This window comes from Mobula birostris, chromosome 18 (assembly GCF_030028105.1).
Source record: "Mobula birostris isolate sMobBir1 chromosome 18, sMobBir1.hap1, whole genome shotgun sequence".
NCBI classification, from domain to species: Eukaryota; Metazoa; Chordata; class Chondrichthyes; order Myliobatiformes; family Myliobatidae; genus Mobula; species Mobula birostris.
In genome coordinates, this window is record NC_092387.1 from 69,340,654 (window position 1) to 69,367,655 (window position 27,002).

The following is a 27,002-nucleotide window of genomic DNA, read 5'->3' on the forward strand; positions in this document are numbered from 1 at the left end:
CAACATCTCACACAGACGGTAGAAGGAAAGAAAAAAACTCTCCCTGCCATGAGCTTCTAGCGCCGCAAACTTGCCGATGCAGCACCCTGGAAGCACCCGACCATAGCCGACTCTTGAGTCTGTCCAAAAACTTCGAGCCTCCAACCAGCCCTCCGACACCGAGCACCATCTCTGCCGAGCTCTTCGACCCCGGCCCCGGCAACAGGCAATAGGCAAAGCCGAGGATTTGGGGCCTTCCCCTCCGGAGATTCTCGATCACACAGTAGCAGCGGCAGCGAAGCAGGCATTTCAGAAGTTTCTCCAGATGTTCCTCTGTGCTTCTTACGGCTGTCTCCATCAAATCAGGATTGGGCACGGTATCTACTTACAAATACGATATCATTTCAGAGCGGCCGCGCGCGCTGCGTCACTCCGCCATCTTCTCCTCCCCTCCGATTAGTGTATGTTGCTGGGTTCAGAACTGAAGGCCCCCATTGTCCTTAGTTATCTTGCCAGCTGAAAGTGGAGTCCCTTGGATGGCGGTAATACTGGTCTGACTTACTGCCTTTGACCAGAAGAAGAAAGAGTCTCAGTAGGGTTCTGGGGATGGTTGGAAGCTGGAATGTGCTGCCTGAGGAGTAGTGAAGCCAGACACTTTCATATTAATGTGTCAGCATTAGCAGCTGAATTGCCAAGATGTTGTAGGCTACAGATCAGGTTCTGATGGAAGGGGTTAAAGCAGGTAGATATTTGATGGCTGGGATGGATGTGGTGGGCTGAGGGGCACATTTCTGTGTTGAGGAGATGTGGAGAGTATCAATGTGTGAAAAGCGTTGGTTTGTCTGGACTGAGACTCCAGTACAACTATCACAGCAGTCTGGTTGCCTCCAACTTGATGGCACGAATACAGATTTCAGTAACTTCTGGTAATTCTCCCCATTCCACTTCTTTCTTTTTCCCCTCTCAGCTCTTCTCTTCTCCTCACCACACCATCTCCTCCTTCAAGTTTCCTTCCTCCTTTCCTTCCTCCCATGGTCCACTAACCTGGTCTCATTTATCACCTGCCAGCTTGTCCTCCTTCCCCACCCCTAGCCTTCTTCCCCCTTCCTTTCCGGTCCCGATGAATGGTTTCAGCCGGAAGCATTGACTGTTTATTCCTCTGCAAAGATGCTGCCTGAACTGCTGAGTTCCACCAGCATTTTGTGTGTGTTGCTCAAAAGAAATAAGTCTATCCTTTTCAGCAAATTTTAAGAAAAATTGTTTATTTATTAAGGAACTCTTAGAGTCTAAAACAAGGCACTTAGCTGATGTGAGAGCTGTAATGCACAGCTGTTATTCAGAAAATGTTTCATGTTAAATTAAACACTGTAGACAATATAGTTATTTATTTAAGACAATTTATCATAGAAACATAGAAAACCTACAACACAATACAGGCCCTTCAGTCCACAAAGCTGTGCCGAATATGTACTTACTTAGAAATTACATAGGGTTATCTATAGCCCTCTATTTTTCTAAGCTCCATGTACCTGTCCAGGAGTCTCTTAAAAGACCCTATTGTATTCGCTTCCACCATTGTGGCCAGCAGCCCATTCCACGCACTCATCAATCTCTGCGTAAAGGACTTATCTCTGACATCTCCTCTGTACCTACTTCCAAGCACCTTAAAGCTGTGCCCTCTCGTGCTAGCTATTTCAACCCTGGGAAAATGCCTCTGACTATCCACATGATCAATGCCTCTTATCATCTTATACACCTCTATCAGGGCACCTCTCATCCTCCATCGCTCCAAGGAAAAAAGCCCGAGTTCACTCAACCTATTCTTATAAGACATGCTCGCAATCCAGGCAACATCCTTGTAAAACGCCTTTGCACCCTTTTGATGGTTTCCACATCCTTCCTGTAGTGAGGCGACCAGAACTGATCACAGTATTCCGAGTGGGGTCTGACCAGGGTCCTATATAGCTACAACCTTACCTCTTGGCTCCTAATCTCAATCCTACAATTGATGAAGGCCAATGCACCGTATGCTTTCTTAACCACAGAGTCAAACTGCACAGCAGCCTTGAGTGTCCTGTGGACTCGGTCCCCATGATCCCTCTGATCCTCCACGCTGCCAAGAGTCTTACCATTAATACTATATTCTGTCATCATATTTGACCAACCATAATGAACCACCTCACACTTATCTGGGTTGAACTCCATCTGCCCACTTCTCAGCCCAGTTTTGCATCCTATCAATGTCCCGCTGTAACCTCTGACAGCCCTCCACACTATCCACAACACCCCCAACCTTTGTGTCATCAGCAAATTTTCTAACCCATTCCTCCACTTCCTCATCCAGGTCATTTATAAAAATCACAAAGAGTAGAGGTCTTATAGAGTTATAGAGAAGTACAGGCCACTTGACCCATCTAGTCCGTGCTGAACCATTTAAACTGCCAACTCCCATCAATCTGTACCGGGACCATAACCTTACATACCCCTACTATTCATGTATTTATCCAAACTTTGCTTAAGCATTGAAGTCAAGCTCGCATGGTCCACTTGTACTGGCAGTTCATTTCTCATTCTCATGACCCTCTGAGTGAAGAAGTTTCCCCATTTGTTCACCTAAACTTTTCACCTTTCATCCTTAACCCATAACATCTAGTTTTAGTCCCAACCAACTTCAGTGGGAAAAAGCCTGCTTGCAGTTACCTTATGTATAACCCTCATAATTTAGTAAACCTCTATCAAATCTCTTCTTAGTCTTCTACGTTCTAAGGAATGGAGTCCTAACCTGTTCAATCTTTCCTTATAACTCAGGTCTTCCAGACCTGGCAACATCCTTGTAAATTTTCTTTGTGTTCTTCTATGTTTTATAAGCAGAACAATTTTAATTTTCTTTATTACTTCTCTAAAGGTCACCTGTCAGTGCTTCTGGGGTTTCTATCTGAAAGTTAACTCTGTTCTGAACTCCATGCTGATCTTCAAGAGGACCAATTTTGTCCTATGCTATCCTTTTGCTCTTAACATAGTTATAGAAGCCCACTGGATTCTCTTCAACTTGACCATTCTCTAGACCATGATGATCTTGTCTTCTGCCTAGTCAAGCTACCTGCATTCAACTAAGAGAGAGGGAGAGAGAGAAAGAGAGATATTTGCCAAGTACAGAAACTTCTGACTGCCAATCCGCTGTTCACAATATTAGATTTTCTCCCTTGACACTGGCTAAGAATCAGCTCGTCCACTGGGCTGCAAAGCCTCAGCACCCCGGAGCAGTGCTCCTCTTCTGAGATACCAAAACATGGCCGGTCAGTGAGCCCTGGGAGTGGATACCTTCACCGTAAAGAACTGCAGTTTGAGTGCATGGACAGAACACCATCCACTTGAAAAGGCAAAAAAAGAGACATTTAAATTAAGCTGTTTCTGCAGATGAGCTCAAAGAAGTTACCATTTAGTACCATCATAGCTGTTACTCAATCAGTGCATGATTAACGTTCATTTTCGGTGCTGCGAGTGTGGATGCGAAGAAGATGTGTGAAAACTATATGTCAATCAATTGCTTAGGAAGGCCAGTAACAAGTGCATTGCAGTAATCTAATCTATTCGATAATAAAGGTGGGAATTCATTTTTCAGTATCGTTATGTGACAGACACAAATGTACCTTTGCAATATTTCTGAAATATCGACAGGATAAATCCAAGCAGGCTTTTTCCCCTCAGGTTGGATGAGAATAGAATAAGAAGCCATAGGTTAGGATAAAAGGTGAAATACTTCACAAGTATCTGAGGGGACTTCTTCACTCAGAGGGTTGTCAGAGTGTCGAACAAGCTGACAGCTAAAGTAGTAGACATTTGGTTGTGGAACATTTCAGAGAAGTTTGAATGGGTACATGAATAGGAGGTATTTGAGGGGCTATATTTGGGTGCAAGTGACAAGATCATCATGGTCCAGATGGGCTGAAATGTATGTTTCTGAGCTGTAATGCTCGATAGCTAATCAATCAATTTTGGAGTCTAATTTTCTTTATTACTTCTGCAAAGCAACTGTCTTGGTGTTTCTGGAAATTGTATCTCTTAAGTTATCTCTGTTCTGAATTCCATGATAATCTTCAAGGACCAATTTTGTCCCATACTATACTTTTGCTCCTAACATAGTTATAGAAGCCCTTGGGATTCTCCTCACCTTGTCTGCTAGAGCAACCTCGTATTCCTCTTTAGCCCCGATGATAACTTTCTTAAGTGTTCCGTTCCATTTCTTACACACCTCAATTGCTTCATTTGATCCTAACTGCCTAGGCCTTATATATACAGTACCTCCTCCTTTTTCTTAACTAGGGCTTCAGTGTCCCTTGATAAATAAGATTCCATAAATTTGTTAGTCTTGCCTTTATTCTAACAGGAACATACACATTCAGTCCTCTCAATAGTCCACTTCTGAAGGTCTGAACTTACCAAGTACATCTTTGCAGGAAACAGCCTGTCCCAATTCACACTTGCCAGATCTTTTCTGATGCATTTCTGATGGCCTTTCTCCAAATTAGAATCTTAACCTGAGGATCAGACCCATCCTTCTCCATAATTATCTTGAAACTAATAGAATTATAATCACTAGATCCAAAGTGTTCCCCTGTGCACACTTCTGTCACCTGCCCTGTTGTGTTCCCTAATAAGAGATCTAGTATCACACTCTCTCTAGGTGGGACTCTATTTTTTGATAAAGAAAACTTACCTGAGCACATTTGACAAACTCTATCCCATCTAGTTCTTTTACAGTATGGGAGTCCCAGTCAATATGTGGGGAATTAAAATGAAATACTATCACAACCTTATGTTTTTTTGCAATAGTCTGTGATTTCTCTACAAATTTGCTCCTCTAAATCCTTCTGGCTATTAAAAGGTCCATCATATAATCCCATCATCTTTTTTTTAATTCCTCATTTCTATCCATATTACCTCAGAAGATGAGTCCTCCAGTATATCCACTATAAGCAATATAAAAGCAAGGATGTAATGTTGAGCCAATATGGGCACTGGAGATGCCATACCTTGAGAATTGTAAGCTGTTTTGGGGCCCCTTATCAAAGAAAGGATGTGCTGACATTGGAGAGGGTTCAAAAGAGATACACAAAATTAATTCTAGGATTGAAAAGTTTGTCATAAGAGTTATGTTTGATAGCTCTGGACTTCGACTCACTGGAATTCAAAAGATGAGAGGCGACCTCATTGAAACTTATCAGATGTTCAAAGGCCTTGACAGAGTAGATGTGGAGAGGAGGTTTCCACATGTTAGGGGATGTTAGGGGAGTCTAAAACCAGAGGACACAGCCTCAGATTAGAGGGACATGTATTTAGTATGGAGAAGAGGAGGAATTTCTTTAGCCAGAGAGTGATGAATCTGTGGAATTCATTGCCGCAGGCCACTGTGGAGGCTAGAACATTGGGTATACATAAGGCAGAGTTTGATAGATTCTTGATTAGTCAAGGCGCGAAGCGATACAGGAGAATGGGAGGAGTTTAGGGCAGAGAGGGAAAATGGATCATCCTTGATAAAATGGCAGAGCAGACTCGAGGGGCTAAATGGCATTATTCTGCTCCTATATCTTATGATCATTGCAAACAGTTTCCCTGATGAGTAATACCATGTTAATACTTCCCCTTTTAATACTGCCTCCTCGATCATGTCTGAAGCAACAGATCAAACTGTGAAGTCTTTGTTGAGGTGGCAGGGGACCAGCAACAATTTTTTTGGCTGAATGTAATATATGGCCTAATCCACTTACTTTTAAAATCAGCTCATGAAAACCATGAGTATTTGGAGTGAATTTTGTTTTGTCATTGCTACAAAACTAGAATTCAAACCAGTCAGAGTGCCATTCTTGGAGAAATTGTCTTCCTCTCTTATTGTCTTCATACCTCCAAATCAGCCCTGTTAAACATAAAGGAAGTGAGTCATTTCATATCAATGTGTTATTGAAAAGTAAGTCATCTTACTGAGGCCAAAATTAGATAGTTTCGTGGAATAAGGGAAGCCTGTCCCAGCAGAAGTGTTGCATAGTGTTATCAGTATCTGTGGTCAGGAGGGTGAGGTTCATCCCCATTCAGTTCCTCTATCGATATCCAGGAGTACCACACATAACTTATAAAGAAAGCCATTAGCTGTAATGGTGAGATAGGATTGTTGGGAATATCAGGTTTTTATGGACTGAAGTTATCAAAACAGTTAACCAAAGAGATTACCCTAACATTGTATTAAAGTGAATTACTCAACAGTGACGTAGATATATTTATTTATTTGTTTGTTTATTTATTTATTTATTTAGAGATATGGACAGTAACAGGCCCTTCTATCCCAATTTGCCTGTGCTACCCCATTGCACCCATGTGACCTAGTAACTTATTAACCTGAATGTCTTTAGAGTGTTTCAGCAGAAGTGGGACATGGAAGTAGGCAGGAGGATTACCAGAGCTGTGGAAGTTGTGTTAAGTCAAGTGTTAACATAATATCCAGGCAAGGATAGAGTGCAGACAGCCCTGGCAAGAAAGGTCTCTGAAAAGCACTGTCGGCATGCTTCTGGAGATCCAAGGCACGCACAACCCTAAGGGACAATTGTTTTACAGACTTCAAAGTATCATCTTGTAGTTTCGATTGACTTTTAACTATTCACTTGTATTTTGAATGGTGATTGTTATTGTAAGTAAGGATTTCAAACATACACAGTTTACCAAATGATCAACGAAGCTGTAGTGGAGTATGTATAAAGCTTCAAATTCCTTGGTGTCCACATTTCCAAGGATCTCACTTGGTCCCTGAACTCCTTCATCCTGATCAAAAAGGCACAATAGTGCCTTTATTTCCTGCGGAGCATCAAGAAAGCTCACTTCTGTCCCAGGATACTAACGGACTTTTACCGCTGTACCATTGAGAGCATGCTCACCAACTGCATCTCAGAGTGGTATGGCAATTATCTCATATCAGACCGCATAGCACTCCAGCATGTGGTGAAAACTGCCCAGCAGATTATTGGCACCCAATTGCCCACCATTGAGAACATCTACCATAAACGCTGCCTGGGCTGGGCGAAAAGCATCATCAAGGATGCATCTCACCCTAACCATGGACTTTTTACTCTCCTCCCATCCGGTAGGCACTACAGGAGCCTCTGCTCCTGCATCACCGGGCACAGGAAGAGCTTCTTCCCTGAGGCTGTGACCCTGCTGAACCTCTCCTCACTGCGCTAAACAGTATTGCATCTGTATTGTACTGTCTCAGTACTTTTATATTTGTATGCTGTAGCACTTACTTTTTATTCACAGTTATTTTGTAAATAACACTATTCTCTGCATTTCTGGTTAGATGCTAACTGCATTTCATTGGCTTTGTATCTGTACTGGGCACAATGACAATAAAGTTGACTCTAATCTACTCTAATCTAATCTAATCTAATCTAATCTAAACTAATCTAATCTAATCCGCAACTGCTAGTCAATTATGTATAAAGATAACATTTCTCTGTTCAGACTTCAAACTGCAGTTGCAGCAGTGTGTACTGTCTACTTGGCGTGTACTGTACTGCAACAACACACCAAAGTTCCTGAGGCAGCACCTTCCAGACCCATGGCCACTGCTATGTAGAAGGATGAGAACGGCAGATACCTGGGAACACCACCACATGGAAGTCCTCCTCCAAATCACTCACCATCCTGACTTGGAAACATATCTCTGTTCCTTCATTGTCACTGGGTCAAAATGATGGAATCCCTTCCCTAACAGCACTGTGGGTGTACCTACACCTCAGGGACTGCAGTGGTTGAAGAAGGCAGCTCATCACCACCTTCTCAAGGGCAACTAGGGATGGGCAATAAATGCCAGCTTAGCTGGTGACACATACATCTAGTAAATGAATAAATAAAAATTTTAAAAATAAAGCAAAGCTTCAGAACAATGTTGGTGACAGGGGCCATACAGTTCTCCTCATATACAAGTAAAATAAAGTATGGTTGAGGAATAAGTGAGTTTCAGAATCCAGATAATCAACAATGACAGAGCACATCCCTCAGTTTTTTTCTGTCCATAAGTTCCTTGTTTAAATTAATTCCTGACTGAATTCAGTCATCCTTCCTTTCGGGAGTCTGCAGTATTCTTTTCTTTACTGTAGGCAGGTGTTTATTACCCATCCATAACTGGACCAGCGTCTTAACCTGCTGAGGCCCTGGTGCTGAATACTGCCGGGGAGGGAATTCCAGGATCTAGAGCCAGTGACTGGGAGGGGAGCCTGCAGGAGGTGTATTCCCTCGCTTCTGCTCCACCTTTCGCTTGTTTGGTGATGAAGTTTGCAGGTTTGGGAGATGCTGTTGGAACAGCCGGAGTGAGCGACTGCAGTGTATTGTGTAGATGGTGCTCGCTGAAACCACCGTGTTTCAGTGGGAATAAGCATTCCGACCAACACATTATCAGTGTAGAGTAGCAGTTAGCATAACGCTTTATAGCATCAGTCACCAAGGATTGGTTCCCACCACTGTCCGTAAGCAGTTTATAAGCTCTCTATGTGACTGTGAGAGTCCAAAGTTCAAAGTAAATTTATTATCAAAGAACATATATGTCACCATATATTATGCTGAGATGTATTTTCTTGTGGGCAATTCAGAATAATACAAAGAAACACAATAGAATCAAATAAAGACCACACCCAACAGGACTGACAAACAACCATTGTGCAAGGACAACAAACTGAAAGTACAAAAGGAAGTAAAATAATGTTAATATTAAATAAATAAGCATAGATATCGAGAACATGAGATGAAGAGTCTTTGAAAGTGAGTCCATTAGTTGTGGGGACAGTTCAGAGTTGGGGTGAGTGAAGTTATCCTGTCTAGTTCAGGAGCCTGATGGTTCAGGGGTAATAAATGTTCCTGATCTGGCCGTGCGAGTCCTGAGAGTCCTGTCCCTTCTTCCTAATGGCAGCAACAAGAAGAGAGCGTGGCCTGGATGCTGAGAGTTCTCGATGATGGATGCTGCTTTCCTGTGGCAATGCTGAATGTAGCTGTGCTCAGTGGAAGGGAAGGCTTTACTTGTGATGGACTGGACCATATCTACTACTTGTTGTCGGCTTTTCCATTCCAGGGCATCGGTGCTTCCATACCAGGCTATGACGCATCAACATACTTTACACCACACATGTAAAGAATTTAAATTTAAATATTACGTATAAATATTTATTTGGCAATACAGCACCTGGTGTGCCCTTGAGCCACACCGCCCCAGAAACCCTGATTAACATTAATCTAGTCACAGGACTCTTTACAACGCACATTAACGTATGTTTTTGGACTGGGGGAGGAAACTGGAACATCTGGGAAAAACCCTTGCATTCCTTACAGAATGGTGTCAGTATCGAACTCCGAAATCCGGAACACCCCAAGCTTTGATGGCATCGGGTCATGGTCCGGCCTGTAAAGTCCATGTTCCGGATCACAGTCCGGTCCATAGTTCCTTGTTCCGGGATTTCTGGTTTTCCCCAGTTTCTGTTGTGGGCACATGTTTCTCGTTTTGGGGCTGAGACATAAATACCTCTGCAAACCAGGGATTCCCTGCTGGACTGTCCTGTTCCCCTCCCTGTCTTTTCACCCTCGCCTGACTCTCTGCCTGGATTCCTCACCTGACTCTCTGCCTGCTGACCTAGCCTGGATACCCTGCCTGTATCGCTGAAGTTTTACCGCCGGAGCAAGACTGGAGCCTGGTTAGGTCAAGATAAGGAACGGTCTTTCGTTGTGTGGAATTGTCTGTCTGTGTCCATGCCTTCGCTAGGTAGGTCTGGCCGTTTGCCGCTACCTAGTGTTGAGAACTGTCTCTGTGTCCACGCCTTCGCTAGGTGGGTCTGGTCATTTGCTGCCACCTAGTGTTGGAATCTGTCTCTTCATGTTCAGTGTTCTGTGTATGAGTCCCGGCCCTACGTCCTGTTCCCAAGGAGGGGTCCCGGCTCTGTGTCATGTGTATGAGTCCCGGCCCTACGTTCTGTTCCTAAGGAGGGGTCCCGGCTCTGTGTTCCATGCTCCTGTCTCTTCTAGTCCAAGGCTCCGCGCTTCTGAAGGCCCTCGTCCAGCCCATGCCTAGTCCAGTCCTATCTGAGTCCTGTCCATGTGCCTTTACCTGTCCTTGTATCTTTCCCTACCCGGGAGTTCCTCACCCAAGCCATGTCCATTCCTGTAGCCTGGTCTTGTCCTCGCCTAGTTCTGGAGTCTGAGCCTGAGTCAAGTCCCAGGTTCTGGGTCCTTGCACAGTCTTTGGCTTGGAGTCCATACCCAAGCCTCAAAGTACCCAAGACCCAAGACCCCAGCCTCAAGCCTCAAGACCAAGACCCCAAGCCTGTCTCCAAGCTCCACCCTCCAGTCCTGCAGTCATGTCATGTCCTTGCCTGGTTCTAGGGCCCGAGCCCGAGGCAAGACCCAGGTTCTGGGTCCTTGTCCAGTCTCAGCCTCAGGGTCCAAGCCCAGGCTCCTAGTTCCTAGTTCCTTGTCCGGTTTCCCTGTTTCTTGTCCATGTCCTAGCCCAGGTCCCGCATCCTAGTCCGGTTCCTAGTACTTCAGTGTCTGTTCTTGCATTTGGGTCCACTACCAGCACCCCCCATTGTGACACATCGTGCTTACCGCTACGCTGACATGCCAACTTTTTGTACTCTTGTTGAAAAGTACACTCTCCACCACACATCTATAGAAGCTGTCAAAGTTTCAGATGTCATGCCAAATCTTTGTAAACTTCTAAGTAAGTAGAGGTGATGCTGTGCATTCATCGTAATCGCACTTGTGTGCTGGGCCCAGGACAGATCCTCTGAAATAACAGCGAAGAATTCAAATTTGCAGACCCTCTCCACCTCTGATCACCTGATGGCTCATGGACCTGCCATTTCTCTCTCCTGAACTCAATAATCAGCTCTTTGTTTTTGCTGAGATTGAGTCAGAGGTTATTGTGGCACCACTCCACCTCGTTCATTAGCACCCTTGATTCGGTGTTATCACCAGAGCAGCCATGAGGGCATTACGCAGAGCCGGTGTTGGAAATAACGGATGATTTATTAAAAATTGCTGCACACCAGCAAACCAGTCAGAGCTAATCTCCCCCAGCATGAATCTAGTAGAACTTTGACATTCTCCATCGGTGAGATTACCTTTAAAACTACACGTCAATAGTTAAGTAATGGACTGAGTCCTGATTACAGGATAAAATGAGTGTCCACAGGTCTAACACTTAATCTGCTTGTCGTTTACAACAATGAATGCATGCTAAAACACAGTGAGTGACGTTCCTGAAACTCAGGTGCTGTTGCTGCTGCATTCCAGGTCTCTACATCTAGGCTTTGTCTGTGGTTCCCTGTTACCACATTAGCACAATCCACATCCCTGTTTACCAGTTACGAGCCTTCATTATTCTTTCCCCTACAACAGTTTCTTCCAGGTGCTCCTATCTCCTCCTGCATCCGGAAGACGTACAGGTTAGGGTTAGTAAGTTCTGGGAATGTTATGTTGTCAGTAAGAGCATGGCAACACTTGCAGGCTGCCATAAGCACATCTTTAGACCGTGTTGGTCGTTGATGCAAACGTCGCATTTCACTGTTTGTTTCAATGTACATGTGACATATACAGTACATATATTTCACATATTTATACAACTGCTTCTTTTATCATAATACTGTCAGTAACATTATGCTGTTTTACACCTCACACTTTATGTCAACCTGTCACTCTTTTTTTTTTTGCATGTCCCTGCGTGCATGCGTGTGCCTGCGTCCGTGATGATGTCTTTTTCATGGCTTTTACAAGGCGCGGAGCGAGAGAGAGACTGTGTGGTACGCCACTCCTCACACAGACGTTTTCGCAGTATTCTTCCCTTTTATTTTACGAGGTCGAGTTGCGATCTCAACACGCAACCCAGCACAGATGGAAAGCGTACTCGGGAGCCCGGCCTGGGAACCTCTGCTCCCAGGTCCAGCACCGATGTCATTGCGCCACCAGCCAGCCCAACCTGTCGCTCTTCAGGGACTTGTGCTATGTGTGACTATATATATTGGGCTTTGCACATTGACCCTACAGGAAGGATGTTTCATTTAGCTGTATACGTGTGTATGGATGAATGACGATAAATTTGAACTTGAACTTTTGAACATTGAAAGGCCCCAAAAGAGTAGATGTGGAAAGGATCTTTCCTATGGTGGAGAATTCTTGGACCAGAGGTCATAGCCTCAGAATAGAGAGACATCCATTTAAAACAGAGATGAGGACGAATTTCTTTAACCAGATGGTGGTGAGCCTGTGGAATTTGTTGCCACAGATGGCTGTGGATGCCAAGTTATTGGGTGCATTTAAAGCGGAGGTTGATAGTTTATTGATTGGTCACAGTGTCAAAGGGGAGAAGGCAGGAGAATGGGCTTGACAGAAATAATGATGGAATGGCAGATTGAATCAATGGGCCAAATGGCCTAAATCTGCTCCTGAGTCTTACAGTCTGATGTCTGATTGTCTCAGGTAATCTTTATCTTGTTCTTTAGGGTCATTAACAGCGTGCTAATCCAGCAAGCTACTTGGTCCTGGATCGTGTTGAACCTCTTGAGAACATTTGGAGCTGCTGGCAAGTGAAAAGTTATTCCGTCAGTCTCCTGGGTTGTGCCTGGTAGTTGGTGAGAAGGCTTGAGATTGACAGGCTCTGACTTGCATTGATGCCTCAGTTTTGTGATCAGTGTGAATTAATTTCTTTGAGAATCCAAAGTGGATGGAGAGGCAGGTTTGATGTGTCAGGGCCAATTGTGGAGTTGGCTGAACCTCACACGGTGACTAACTATATCACTTCAACTCTCAGCTGGCTCATCTGGGATTTCCATAAGGGATAGGAGCAGAATTAACCATTCAGCCTATCGAGTCTGCTCAGTCCGGATGTGTGGCAGGGTGTGAGCACACACTTCTCCAGAGGCAGCCTTTACCGGGCAGTGAGCAGTTCCCGAGGCACAGATTCTACTTCCTTCCTTCTTCAGCTCTTTGCCTTTTCTACCTGACCTCTCTTAGCATCTCACATTATTCCCTTCGATCCCCACAGCCACCTAACTTCCCCCCCCATCCCCACATAGATTTCTCTATCACCTCCAGCTTGTGCTCTCCCTCCCATCTTATTCTAGTTTCTGCAACTTCCATTCCAGTCTTGATGAAGTGCCTCAGCCCAAAACGTCAGCTGGTGATTTCCCTCCACAGATGCCTACTGACCTGTGGAATACCTCCAGCATTTTGTGTGTGTTACTCTGGATTTCCAGCATCTGCAGAATCTTTTATGTTTATGATTTGCTACTTAACTGCAAAGCCTCTTCGAGGTATGTCTACTCTGAAGAAGTTTAAATCTTCTCTTCGATGGGAGTTCAGTGAGACTGTCTCTGAGTGCTTCACAACACCCCCCCCCCCGTGATCTCTGCTGCCTGTCCAAATGAAGGATCTCAGCCCAAAGTGTCAACTGTTCATTGTTCTCCAAAGATGTTGCCTGACCTGCTGAGTCCCTCCAGCATTTTGTGTTTGTTACTCTGAATTTCCCTCATGCCTCTCTTCTATCTCTCCTTCTCTGCCCCCCACACCATCCCCAACCAGACCCCCAGCTCTCCCCTTTGGCTCACACTGCTCGAGATTCCATGCAGAGTGCCCCAAATTCTTGACTGTTGACTTGGCGAAACACTTACTGTGCCATCCTTGGTAACTACCTCCAGCTCCTACACCATGCCCCTCAGTAACCAGGCATGTTTGTCTCATTGGGCACAGCAACTCAGCAGGAGTGTTGCTCCATTTTATTTTACACAGTGCTTTGTCATTTGGGAGGCGGGAATTCACCGTATATATTTACATATATTAGGAATTTTCTGTGGTGTGTTGGTCAGAGAGTGACATGCAACGAAAACAACAATATTCAACAATTACAAAGAATAAAGAATTATATAGTCCAAAGTTAGAGGTTAAAGTTTGGATATGGAAGAAAATGTGCATAAATACCACATGTATTTACAATGTAAACAGCATTATAAAAGATGGTTTAAAGTGGTTACAGTGCAGTGATGAGGTAACAGATAGAGGAGGATGGTGGGGAGGGCTAACTAGAATAGAACCATAGAAACTACAGCACAGAAACAGGCCTTTTGGCCCTTCTTGGCTGTGCCGAACCATTTTCTGCCTAGTCCCACTGACCTGCACACGGACCAGATCCCTCAATACACCATGTATCCATGTATCCATGTATCTGTCCAATTTATTCTTAAATGTTAAAAAAGAACCCACATTTACCACCTCGTCTGGCAGCTCATTCCATACTCCCACCACTCTCTGTGTGAAGAAGCCCCCCCTAATGTTCCCTTTAAACTATTCCCCCCTCACCCTTAACCCATCTCCTCTGGTTTTTCTCTCTCCTTGCCTCAGTGGAAAAAGCCTGCTTGCATTCACTCTACCTATACTCGTCATAATTTTATATACCTCTATCAAATCTCCCCTCATTCTTCTACGCTCCAGGGAATAAAGTCCTAACCTATTCAACCTTTCTCTGTAACTGAGTTTCTCAAGTCCCGGCAACAACCTTGTAAACCTTCTCTGCACTCTTTCAACCTTATTTATATCCTTCCTGTAATTTGGTGACCAAATCTGAACACAATACTCCAGATTCAGCCTCACCAATGCCTTATACAACCTCATCATAACATTCCAGCTCTTATACTCAATACTTCGATTAATAAAGGCCAATGTACCAAAAGCTCTCTTTACGACCCTATCTACCTGTGACGCCACTTTTAGGGAATTTTGTATCTGTATTCCCAGATCCCTCTGTTCCACTGCACTCCTCAGTGCCTTACCATTAACCCTGTATGTTCTACCTTGGTTTGTCCTTCCAACATGCAATACCTCACACTTGTCAGTATTAAACTCCATCTGCCATTTTTCAGCCCATTTTTCCAGCTGGTCCAAGTCCCTCTGCAGGCTCTGAAAACCTTCCTCGCTGTCTACTACACCTCCAATCTTTGTACCATCAGCAAATTGGCTGATCCAATTTACCACATTATCATCCAGATCATTGATATAGATGACAAATAACAATGGACCCAGCACTGATCCCTGTGGCACTAGTCACAGGCCTCCACTCGGAGAAGCAATTCTCTACTACTGCTCTTTGGCTTCTTCCATTGAGCCAATGTCTAATCCAATGTCTAATCCAATTTACCACCTCTCCATGTATACCTAGCGACTGAATTTTCCCAACTAACCTCCCATGCGGGACCTTGTCAAAGGCCTTACTGAAGTCCATGTAGACAATATCCACTGCCTTCCCTTCATCCACTTTCCTGGTAACCTCCTCGAAAAACTCCAATAGATTAGTCAAACGTGACCTGCCACGCACAAAGCCATGTGACTCTCCCTAATAAATTCCTGTCTATCCAAATGCTTGTAGGTTCTGTCTCTTAGTACTCCCTCCAATAACTTACCTACTACCGACGTTAAACTTACCAGCCTATAATTTCCCGGATTACTTTTCGATCCTTTTTTAAACAACGGAACAACATGAGCCACTCTCCAATCCTCCGGCACCTCACCTGTAGACAGCGACATTTTAAATATTTCTGCCAGGGCCCCTGCAATTTCAACACCAGTCTCCTTCAAGGTCCGAGGGAACACCCTGTCAGGTCCCGGGGATTTATCCACTTTAATTTTCCTCAAGACAGCAAGGACCTCCTCATTTTCGATCTGTACAGTTTCCATGATCTCACTACTTGTTTCCCCTAATTCCATAGACTTCATACCAGTTTCCTTAGTAAATACAGACGCAAAAAACCTATTTAAGATCCCCCATTTCCTTTGGTACTGCACATAGGCGACCACTCTGATCTTCAAGAGGACCAATTTTATCCCTTACAATCCTTTTGCTCTTAGTATACCTGTAAAAGCTCTTTGGATTATCCTTCACTTTCACTGCCAATGCAACCTTATGTCTTTTAGCACTCCTGATTTCTTTCTTAAATATTTTCTTGCACTTCTTATACTCCTCAAGCACCTTATTTACTCCCTGCTTCTTATACATGTCATACAACTTCCTCTTCTTCTTTATCAGAATTGCAATATCTCTTGAGAACCAAGGTTCCTTATTCCTATTCACTTGGCCTTTAATCCTGACAGGAACATACAAATTCTGCACTCTCAAAATCTCTCCTTTGAAGGCTTCCCACCTACCAATCACATCCTTGCCAGAGAACAACCTGTCCCAATCCACACTTTTCAGATCCTTTCTCATTTCTTCAAATTTGGCCTTCTTCCAGTTAAGAACCTCAACCTTAGGACCAGGTCTATCCTTGTCCATGATCAAGTTGAAACTAATGGTGTTATGATCACTGGAACCAAAGTGCTCCCCTACACAGACTTCCGTCACTTGTCCTAACCGTTTCCTAACAGGAGATCCAATATTGCATCCCCTCTAGTTGTCCCTCTATATATTGATTTAGAAAACTTTCCTGAACACATTTTGCAAACTCTAAACCATCTAGACCCCTAACAGTATGGGACTCCCAATCAATATATGGAAAATTAAAATCCCCTACCACCATAACTTTGTTTCCTGCAGTTGCTTGCTATTTCCCTGCAGATTTGCTCTTCCAAGTCTCATTGACTATTGGGTGGTCTGTAATACAATCCCACTAATGTGGCCATACCTTTCCTGTTTCTCAGCTCCACCCATAAGGACTCAGTAGACAAACCCTCTAATCTGTCCTGCCTGAGCACTGCTGTAATATTTTCCCTAACAAGCAATGCTACTCCCCCACCTTTCATTCCTCTGCCTCGATCACATCTGAAACATCGGAACCCTGGAATATTAAGCTGCCAGTCCTGCCCCTCCTGTAGCCAAGTTTCACTAATTGCGATAACGTCATAATTCCACGTGTCAATCCACGCCCTCAACTCATCCGCCTTCCCCGCAAAACTCCTAGCATTGAAATATATACACCTCAGAAGATTTTTACCACCATTCACAACCTTTCTATTAGCAGATTTGCTTGAACTTTTAACAACATTTATTTTCACCCCAGCCACACTGTCAGCTCTGGCACTCTGGTTCCCATCCCCCTGCAAATCTAGTTTAAAGCCTCCCCAATAGCACTAACAAACCTCCCTGAAAGGTTATTGGTCCCCCTGTAGTTCAAGTGTAACCCGTCTCTCTTGTACAGGTCCCACCTGCCCCAGAAGAGGTCCCAATTATCCTGAAATCTGAAACCCTGCCCCCTACACCAGTTCCTCAGCCACTTGTTCATCCTCCAGAGCATCCTTTTCCTACCCTCACTGGCACGTAGCACAGGTAGCAATCCTGAGATTACCACCCTCGAGGTCCTGCTTTTCAACTTCCTACCAAGCTCTCTATACTCACTGTCCAGGACCTCCTCACTCTTCCTTGGTATGTCATTGGTACCGATGTGCACCACGACATCTGGCTGATCACCCTCCCACTTCAGAATGTCATGCAATCGATCAGAGACATCCTTGACCCTGGCACCCGGGAGGCAACAAACCATCCTGGATTCTCTGTCACGACCACAGAACCTCCTATCTGCACCTCTAACTATCAAGTCCCCTATCACTACCGCTCTCCTCTTTTCCCCCCTCCCTTCTGCACTGCAGAGCCAGACTCAGTGCCAGAGATCCGGCTACTGCAGCTAGTCCCAGGTAAGTCATCCCCCCCCAACAGTATCCAATGCGGTACACTTGTTGTTGAGGGGAAACGCCACAGGGGAACCCTGCTCTGCCTGCCCTTTCCTCTTCCCTCGCCTGACAGTGACCCAATTTCCTGTCCTCTGCTCCTTTGGCGTTACTACCTCCCTGTAGCTACGATCTATAATCTCCTCATTCTCCCGAATGATCCGCAGGTCATCCAGCTCCTGCTCCAGTTCCCTAACGCGGTTTGTCAGGAGCTGCAGCTGGATGCACTTCCTGCAGGTGTTGTTGTCAGGGACAATGGAGGACTTCCTGACTTCCCACATCCTGCAAGAGGAGCATTCCAACATCCTGCCTGGCATTCTCCCTACTGTAAACTATCTGAATAGTTGATCAGATTAACTGTCTGGGAGTAGAAACATGTAATATGGCATGAGGTTTTTGTTTTAATAACCCTATGGAGCTTTTGGAAAAGGCAGTTGTTGGGTGGGTAGTGTCCGCAATGATTTTTCCTGACTCTTTCTTTGACGTGGACTCATACAAGTCCTGCAGTGATGGTAGACTGCAGCCAATGAGCTTTTCAGCTGACTTGATAGTTCAGTGTTGTTTTCATATAGGATGCTGTACAGAAACTGACAGTAATCATTTGTAGTTATAAGCACAAATGGAACCATTATTTTTGATTTGATTTAGAGAATAAGTAAGTGACCGAGTGAGAGGACAATGCTGACCATGGTGTACATGCTATGTTGTTTTGGTGCTGGAATATGTGGTGACACTTGTGGGCTGCCCCAGCACAACCTTAGCTTGTATTGGTTGTTAATGTAGATGACATATTTCACCATACACATGATAAATAATGAATCAGAATTAGTGAATGTGAGACTGAGATACAGCAGGGTAACAGGCCCTGCAAGCCTAATCACACCTGCGTAACCAGTTAATCCGATAACCCTATGTCTATGCCCTTTGGACTGTGGGAGGAAACCAGAGCACCCTGAGGAAATCCACATGGTCACCGGGAGAACGTACAAACTCCTTATAGGCAGTAGCTGAATTTTACTTGAATCACTGTAATAGCGTTATGCTAGCCGCCACACTACCATTCTATTGTGATGTCTACCCTCTTCCTTTCCAGTCCTGATAAAGGGTCTGTCCTGTGGGGGACTCAGCTTATTTTGGTGGTTGAAAGCCACTTCCACTGTGCCGATTGCGAGTGGTCAGTTTAAAACTTGTAGCCGCTCTTCCCTGTAGGTTGCCTTGCTTGCCACGGTACCTAGTGTCCAGGTTCAAACATCTCAGAGGTATAGCATGTGTGAGAAATTCTCTTTTTTTCTCTTTGTCCCCAGCATTGGCTGGGATGTATGCTCCATGCACTTTTTCAGCTAAGTGTCTGCATGGTGAATATTTAGTTCTGTAGTTTGTGTAACTTGCGGGAACTTAAAGGTTTGGTTGAATTGTTTTACTGTCTGTAAATAAATGATTAATATGCTCATTGACAGTCAGTGTTTTCTGTCTCACCAAACCCGTGAACCTGATTCAGTGTTACAGGGTTTCAGTATGAAACATCATCTGTTCATTTTCCTCCATAGATGCTGCCTGACCTGCTGAGTTCCTCAGGATTGCTAACATGGTCACTCGCCACAATGTAACATGAACACGAGAAGGTCTGCAGATACCATCCCTCAATTCTAAGGCTGTGACCTCTGGCCCTAGATCTCCCCACCATAGAAAACATTCTCTCCACATCCATTCTGTCTAGGCCTTTCAATACTTGAGGAACCCTGCAGGTCAGGAGGCATCTATGGAAATGCATAAACAGTTGGCGTTTCGAGCCGAGACCCTTCTGCACTGGGCTGCTCAGCCCTTAGTCTCCACTTTTTTTTGTAATTCAAATTTTTATTATTATTTATTCTTATTTTACAAAGCAGCACAGCATATCATAGAGCAGATACAGTACAGCATATTTACACAGCCATCCCATGACAGGAAAACAAATCAAACTTAGAAACAGAAAGAAGTTCTAATTTAAGTTTAAATTTACATACAACCAAAATTGATTCCATGCGTCTTGCACTTTTCCCTCACTGTTAATTCTTTCCAACATGTGTTCATATGATGAAATCTTAATCATTTCCTCAGTCCATTCCTTCACAGTGGGACATCTGGGTTTTTTCCAGTTTTGCAATATAATTCTTGCAACTGTGATGAGACCCACCTTTAAGATAGTAAATTTGTCATTGTTTACATTAGGTATCATTGTCCTATCACCCAGGAGACAAAGCCGTGGGCACAAGGGCAGTGTGGAGGCCTGACCGAATCCCCAACAGATCAAGAACTTTGCACCAAAATGGACGAACCATGGAACACTCCAAAATCATGTGAAAATATGTGCCCACCTCATTTTTACATTTCCAGCATGAATTATTATCAACAATCCCCATTTTGTAGAGTCTAGTTGGTCCAATAATATCTGTGTACTATCTTATATTGAATAGATTTCCCTCTCGCTTCCCTAATATGTTTACCCACATTTGATAAAATATTTGACCACTCATTATCTTCAATATCACTTCCAAGATCCTCTGTCATACTGCTTTGAGATTGTTACACGGTTCACCCACAGAGTGCTTGAGCATTTTATAAAACACAGATGCTTTATGAACTTCCTGAGGTAATGTGAAGTATTCAGTTAACGGGTTACTTTGTGAGTCATCGTTCTTGAATATGCTACTAACGCAATGTCTTACTTGTAAATACTTCCAAAAATTCCCTTTACCTACAAAGTTATATTTCCTCTACAAATCCACATATGACATAAAAATCCCATTCTCATAGAGGTCACCGACTGTATTTACACCTTTAATCTTCCATTCTTTCCAGTACACCATTCTTTTCCCAATGCATTTCTCAGGGTTATTCTAGAGCGAGGAGTATAAATGGTTTAAATGTGACATTCTACAAGCTTAATGAATTGTACTCCACACACTCCTTGAGTGAGATAGTATAGGATTTAGATTAATCTTGTTTTCCACATGCTGTGAGAGGATATTAACGGGAGAAAGTGGTGCAACCAGGCTCCATTCTATAATTACTCGATCTAAATCAACATCAGCCCTGTCCCAATGTTTAGCTAACTTGGTCATCTCAAAGGATAATTTATATGCCCTGACGTCTGGTAGACTGAGCCCACCCATGTCCCTGGACATACACATCTTACTCATTTTAATTCTGGGCTTCTTCTTATCCCATAGAAAATCCCTGATAATTTTGTTGTATTGCTTGTAGATCAAACCTGATATATTTAAAGGAAGCATCATAGAAAGATAGTTAAACTGAGGTGCTATGACCATTTTAACTACATTGATTTTACCCCAGAGTGACAGTCTCAGGCTATGTCCACACTACGCCAGATAATTTTGAAAACGAAGCTTCGTTTTGACTCTCTGTCCACACTAAAACGGCATTTCATCCCCCAAAAACAGAGATTTTCAGAAACGGTCTCCAAAGTGAATAAATCTGAAAACACCTAATATCCGTTGCAGTGTGTACGGGGTAACCGGAGCGTTTTAAAACCGCTGTCATGTCGTGCCGGAACAAATGGCAACAGCGTGGCATTTTATTGTCTTCTTCTTATTATTATTATTATTACTACTTTTTTGTCATCAAACAACTAATACTAGAGCGTACAATCATCACAGCGATATTTGATTCTGTGCTTCGCAGAACCTAACAATTTCAGAATAGACGGCAACGAGACTGAAGCCAGAAGAGTTAGAAATGTACTCACCAAATACTTTGACCCACAGCTTACTGAATAAATAAGTATACTCACTTTGCCCTGTTTTCTGTCCTTGCTTGTATGAAGGTAGGGACAGAAAACACCCTCCGCCACCTCCAGTTTAAATTCCATGCGGAATATTTTGGAGGATCAAAAACCAAGAACCAAGGTGGTTTAAGCAACACACATCAAAGTTGCTGGTGAACGAGATTCGGATCTCAGCCTGAAACGTCGACTGTACCTCTTCCTAGAGATGCTGCCTGGCCTGCTGCGTTCACCAGCAACTTTGATGTGTGTTGCTTGAACTTCCAGCATCTGCAGAATTCCTGTTGTTTGAGTTTTTAAAAACCCAAGGTGGTTTACCTATTTATGCAAGTACTTCTCTGACAATAGATAGATAGATAGATATACTTTATTAATCCCGAGGGAAATTGGGTTTCGTTACAGCCGCACCAACCAAGAATAGAGCGTAAATATAGTAATGTAAGTATGTGTGTAACAGCCTAATGTAACATTGTATGGAAATACAAGATAACACTGATGCAGTCATGTTTTATACATTTAACAAGGTGCTTTATTAATGCAACAGAGTTAGTCAGTTTTTCAATGTTCGTCGTCAGCCAGCTCACACTGTCCGTGAACTCCCTGTCGGTTGTCTCCATACGCTCCAGTATTTGTTTTTTTTAGTTTTTAAGTCCTCCTGCGCAAGAGGCAAGAGCAATTCCTTATAATTTTTTCTACTCTGTAACTGGACAAATGCACACCAAGTATTCCGTTTCCTCTTCGCTTGTTTTCTGTGTGTCCTGCGCATGCCCAGTAGGAGGAGATTCGCCCAAATATTCATCTAATGTGGACAGAGATATTTTGAAAAACGCTTAGTGTGGACCCTTGTTGCTTTTACTCGAAACCGGCGTTTTCAAAATTATCCGGCGTAGTGTGGACGTAGCCTCAGTGCCCCCCACCTATCCAGATTATTTCTTATCCTACTCAATAATGGGTCATAATTTAAAGTAATTATTTCATCCAAATTCTGACTCAGTTTGACCCCTACATACTTCATTCCAACTGGCACCCATCTGAAGTTAAACTGAGATACTGAATTTGAAAAGCACAATTTTGACATTGGCATAGCCTCAGATTTATTGCAGTTGATTTTATAACCAGCTACCTCAGAGAAGAATTGAATTGTTTTCATTAGTGGGGGTAAGGAGTTAGAAGGGTCACTAATCAGTAACAAAATATCGTCAGCATGTAACATCAGCTTATGCTCCTTTCCGCCTCCCTCACTCCTCTAACATCTGGATCTGCTCTAATCACGATTGCCAGCAGTTCCAAAAAAATCGTAAATAACAGTGGGGAGAGGGGCAGCCTTGAGGTGTACCCCTTGAAAAGTTGAAAAATGGGGATATGATACCATTTGTAGTAACTGCAGCCTTAGGGTTTTTATACAAAATTCTAATCCATGATTTAAAGATACAGCCAAACCCAAAGGATGACAAGGCTGTGGTTAAAAATCTCTACTCTACCCTGTCAGAGGCCTTTTCGGCGTCCTGGGAGATGGCAGTAACTGGGACACTACTTGAGGAGTTCAGCCATATTAACTGCAGTAATCTCCTTACATTGTCAGTTGGGGATCTGCCTTTAATGAAGCCAACCTGGTCAATGTTAATTATAGATGGCAATACTTTCTCTAATTGCAAAGCCACTATTTTAGTCAGTATTTTACAGTCCACATTAATTAAGCTTATAGGCCTATAATTGGAGGGATCTATTGCCTCTGTCTTTTTTTGGGATCAACAATATTAATGCTTCATTAAATGTATTCGGTAAGGATTCCAAATTAAGTGCTTCTGAATAGATTTTTGTTAGGAGCCAATATGTCCAGAAATTTCTTATAATGTTCAACTGGGAAGCCATCCATACCTGGAGATTTCCCTATTTTCATAGCCACAATAGCCCGTCTGCCCTCATCCTCAGTAATTGGGGCATCCAAGGACTCAGCTTGTTGTGGGGATAATGTAGGCAATTTTATGTTAGCAAAAAACTGATTCAGCCCCTCCTGGTCATGGTTAAACGGTGATGCATATAAATGTTCATACAACTGTTGGAAGACTTTGTTTATTTCTTTAGATGATGTCACTAATGTACCCTCTTTCTTAATTACAGGTATAACACTATTAATATTCTGCTGCTTTAAATATCGTGTCAGCAGCTTACCAGCTTTGTCACCACCTTTGTAGAACCTTGTTTTTAATCTAAGTAATGCATATTCTGCTTCTTTGTTATATATGTTATTTAGCTGGAATTTCAAATTGCACAAATCTTTGTATAAGTCATCGGTATATTGTCTTGCTAAAACCTTTTCCAATGTGGTTGTTTCTGCCTCCAGATTTTTTATTTGCTCTATACTTTCTTTCTTCCTTTTAGATGTTTGTGCTATTAATTTTCCTCTTATATACACCTTGGATGCCTCCCATACCGAGGACAGCTTTACTGTGGTCTCTACGTTCAATTCAAAAAGCGAAGTCAGATCCTCAGCCTGCTTATCACTGAAATCCTCATCTTTTAACAGCATAGTATTCATTCGCCATCTACCCCTCCTTCCCCTTTCAGTATTTAAATCAATTTGAATTTCAACCAGTGCATGGTCTGATAATGCTATTGGGCCAATTTTACAGTCTATCACCTGTTGAACAATGGAGCTGAATATTAGAAAAAAAATCTATTCTAGAGTAGGATTTATGTCGATGAGAGAAAAATGTATATTCTTTTCCGAATGGATTCACCAACCGCCATATATCCACCAGACCGATATCCTCAATAAGTGGATGTAAGGCAGCCCTGTCCCTGGGTACTGGTGATGTCTGAAATTTGCTTGTATCAGTAACAGGGTCCATTACTTGGCTTAAGTCTCCTGCTAAAATTATTTTTCCCTCCTTGGTGCCTAAAATTTCATTCACCTTATTGAGAAAGTCTGGATCTTCCTTATTAGGTGCACATATGTTACAAAGTACTACTTTCACCCCATTACTAAGTGCATCTATACAAATTATCCTGCCTTCCTTGTCTTTAAATTCTCCAAGCAATACAAAATTAAGTTTTTTGTTAATTAAAATCATTGTCCCAGTTTGTTTGCTATTAAGTGATGAATAGAATACCTGGCCCACCCAATCTCTTCTAAATTTCAGTGCTTCAGCATCTTTAAAATGTGTTTCCTGGACAAATGCAACATCAATTTGTTTACCTTTAAGGTATGATAAAATCTTTTTCCTCTTGATTGGGTTTCCACACTCATTAATGTTCCATGATATGAAATTAACCATTTTCATGTCCTAAATTTCATGCACACATGTGCAAAAATATACATTTTCCCGGATGGCTGAGTCTGGAATGCAATAATTCCAAAAAAATAATCCAAAAAAAACCTGCTGTACTCTATCCCCATGCTCAATTATTATCAAAAAAACACTGCAAATACTGCGCTCTCAAACAACAAGTAAACAACCAACATAACCCAAAAACATATAAATAATATATTTCTGCCAGATTAACTAACAAATAAAAACAAACAGGCAGGATAAGCTCCACAAAGAAACAGAAAAGAAAAAGACACATGATATGGTCCGCAAAGTGTGGTGCCGACTAGCAAGCCTCACCCTAATCGGACTGCTTCATCCAGCTCCCCAACCACCCTGTTATAACTAAAAAGTTATCTCCACCTATCACTGTGATCAAATCCTGTCTCTCAGTCAATGCCAGCGCCGCAGTTTTTCTGAATGAGGTAGTAAAGAACTTGTTCTTTCCTTTCCACGTGAAGCGTAGAACTGCTGGATAAGCGAGTGTGTACCTCACATTGACTTTTTGCAGCATTTTCCAAGCTGTAGTAAATGCCCTCCGTTTTTCAGCCAATTCTCTAGACATATCTGCAGACATCCCACCCTGCAAAAACTCATTTCAGGGAGGTAGCACCATCAATTTGCGGGAGACTCCCGGAACTTCCGGGAGAGGTGGGATGTCTGCAATAAGCTCCTTAACAGCTAGCCAGCTAGTTTAAATAACGTTAGCTATGCTAATGAACGAATGACACCTGTTAAACTCACCTCAACATCTCTTTTACAGTCTTAACCCACCACAGGCAATAGAAAAGTCACTGTTGCAAACAGTGCAGTGAGCAACACTGTCATTATTTTTGACCCCTACTAGGCAGGGGTACACTTTAGTGTAGTCTTGGGTGACGTACGTTTTACATTTTTTTTGGAACACTCTGCCATGGTGCTCTCTCTCTCTCTCTCTCTCACTCTTGCTCTCACTCACACTCTCTCTCGTGGTTGCTCTCTCACTCACTCTCTCGCGCTTCTCTTGCTTTCTCGCTGTCGTGCTCTCTCATGGTCGCTCTCGCTGTCTCTCGCTCTCTCTCTCGCTGTCTCTCGATCGCGCTCTCTCTCTCTCGTCGCTCTCGCTGTCTCTCTGTCTCATGGTCGCTGTCTCGATCGTGCGCTCTCTTGTGGTCTCTCTCGTGGTCTCTCTCGCACTCTCTCGCTCGCTCCCTCTCAAAAAAATTGATTTCCAGGATATTGTATATAGTTTGCGGACATCAGGGAGCCACTATTAATATGCGGGAGACTCCCAGAACTTCTGGGAGAGGTGGGATGTCTTTTTCTGGAAAGAAGGAAACTGTGCATCCCTCCCATTCAACTCCTCTCTTTGCTTTGGCCATTTGCAGCACTTTCTCTCTGGCCGAAGAGCGCAAGAATCGTATCAGGACCTGCCTGGGGGAGCGACCCTCACCCGGCCTGGGAGCCGAGGCCCGATGCGCCCTCTCAATCTCAAGCTCTGCGTTCAGTTCGATTGCAAATCCTTCGTACATGATTCTTTGCACACACTTAATCAGACCGCCCATTTCTGCACCCTCCTTTAGACCGATTAGCCTGACGTTGTTGCGTCTGCTCCTGTTCTCGAGCTCCTCTACACGGTTCCACAGCAGGTCCAAGCGTTTATTATTCTGCTCGCTGGCATCCACCACTGCACAGTGGTGTCCTCCACACTGGAGAGACGGCCCTCAGCTTCCATCAGCCTCTCTCGAATGGCACTGACGGAGTTCTTCAACTCCGTTGTCGTTTCCTTAATCATAGATACATCAGCAGCCACCAGGAGTAGAGTGGAACTCATACGACTAACCTCGGCCAGTAAATTCTCCATGTTGGAGCCTTGGTCCGTCTGTGTCGTTAGCGCGGCTTGAGCTTCGGATTGTGGGCTCTGTCTTGCAGCCACGTGGCTCGCTGCAGTGCTCTTAGGTCTCGGCTCATACAGAATTATCTCTCAAAGTTGTTATTAGCCCTTTTAGTGAAAAAAAATGAACAGTTTTTAACTGCAGGACAGCTGTATCCAGACAAGGCGGGATAAATATACTCTAATTAATAGAATTTCATGGTGGGTTGTCGGAGCTCCGCTAACGTGCAGCCATCTTGCCCGACACCCACGTGACTCCCCCTTAGTCTCCATTAATGAGTTTTGTACCGTATAGCCTACAGTATAATAAGGGACTACTTTAGTC

The 27,002-nt window shown here is 43.5% G+C and overlaps 1 protein-coding gene across 5 annotated transcripts in view; it reads left to right on the forward strand.

Moving 5' to 3' along the window:
* Positions 1-27,002, forward strand: part of rassf4a (Ras association domain family member 4a) — a 307,320-nt gene that overhangs the window by 178,264 nt on the left and 102,054 nt on the right. The window contains exon 1 of one of the 5 annotated variants that reach the window (XM_072282909.1): positions 20,306-20,341. The exons of the other annotated variants lie outside the window; for them this stretch is intronic. Within the exon in view, the coding sequence (XP_072139010.1) occupies positions 20,321-20,341 (21 nt within the window). The 5' untranslated portion in view covers positions 20,306-20,320. Of the gene's footprint in view, positions 1-20,305; positions 20,342-27,002 lie in introns of those variants that run through there. 5 annotated transcript variants of the gene reach the window in all.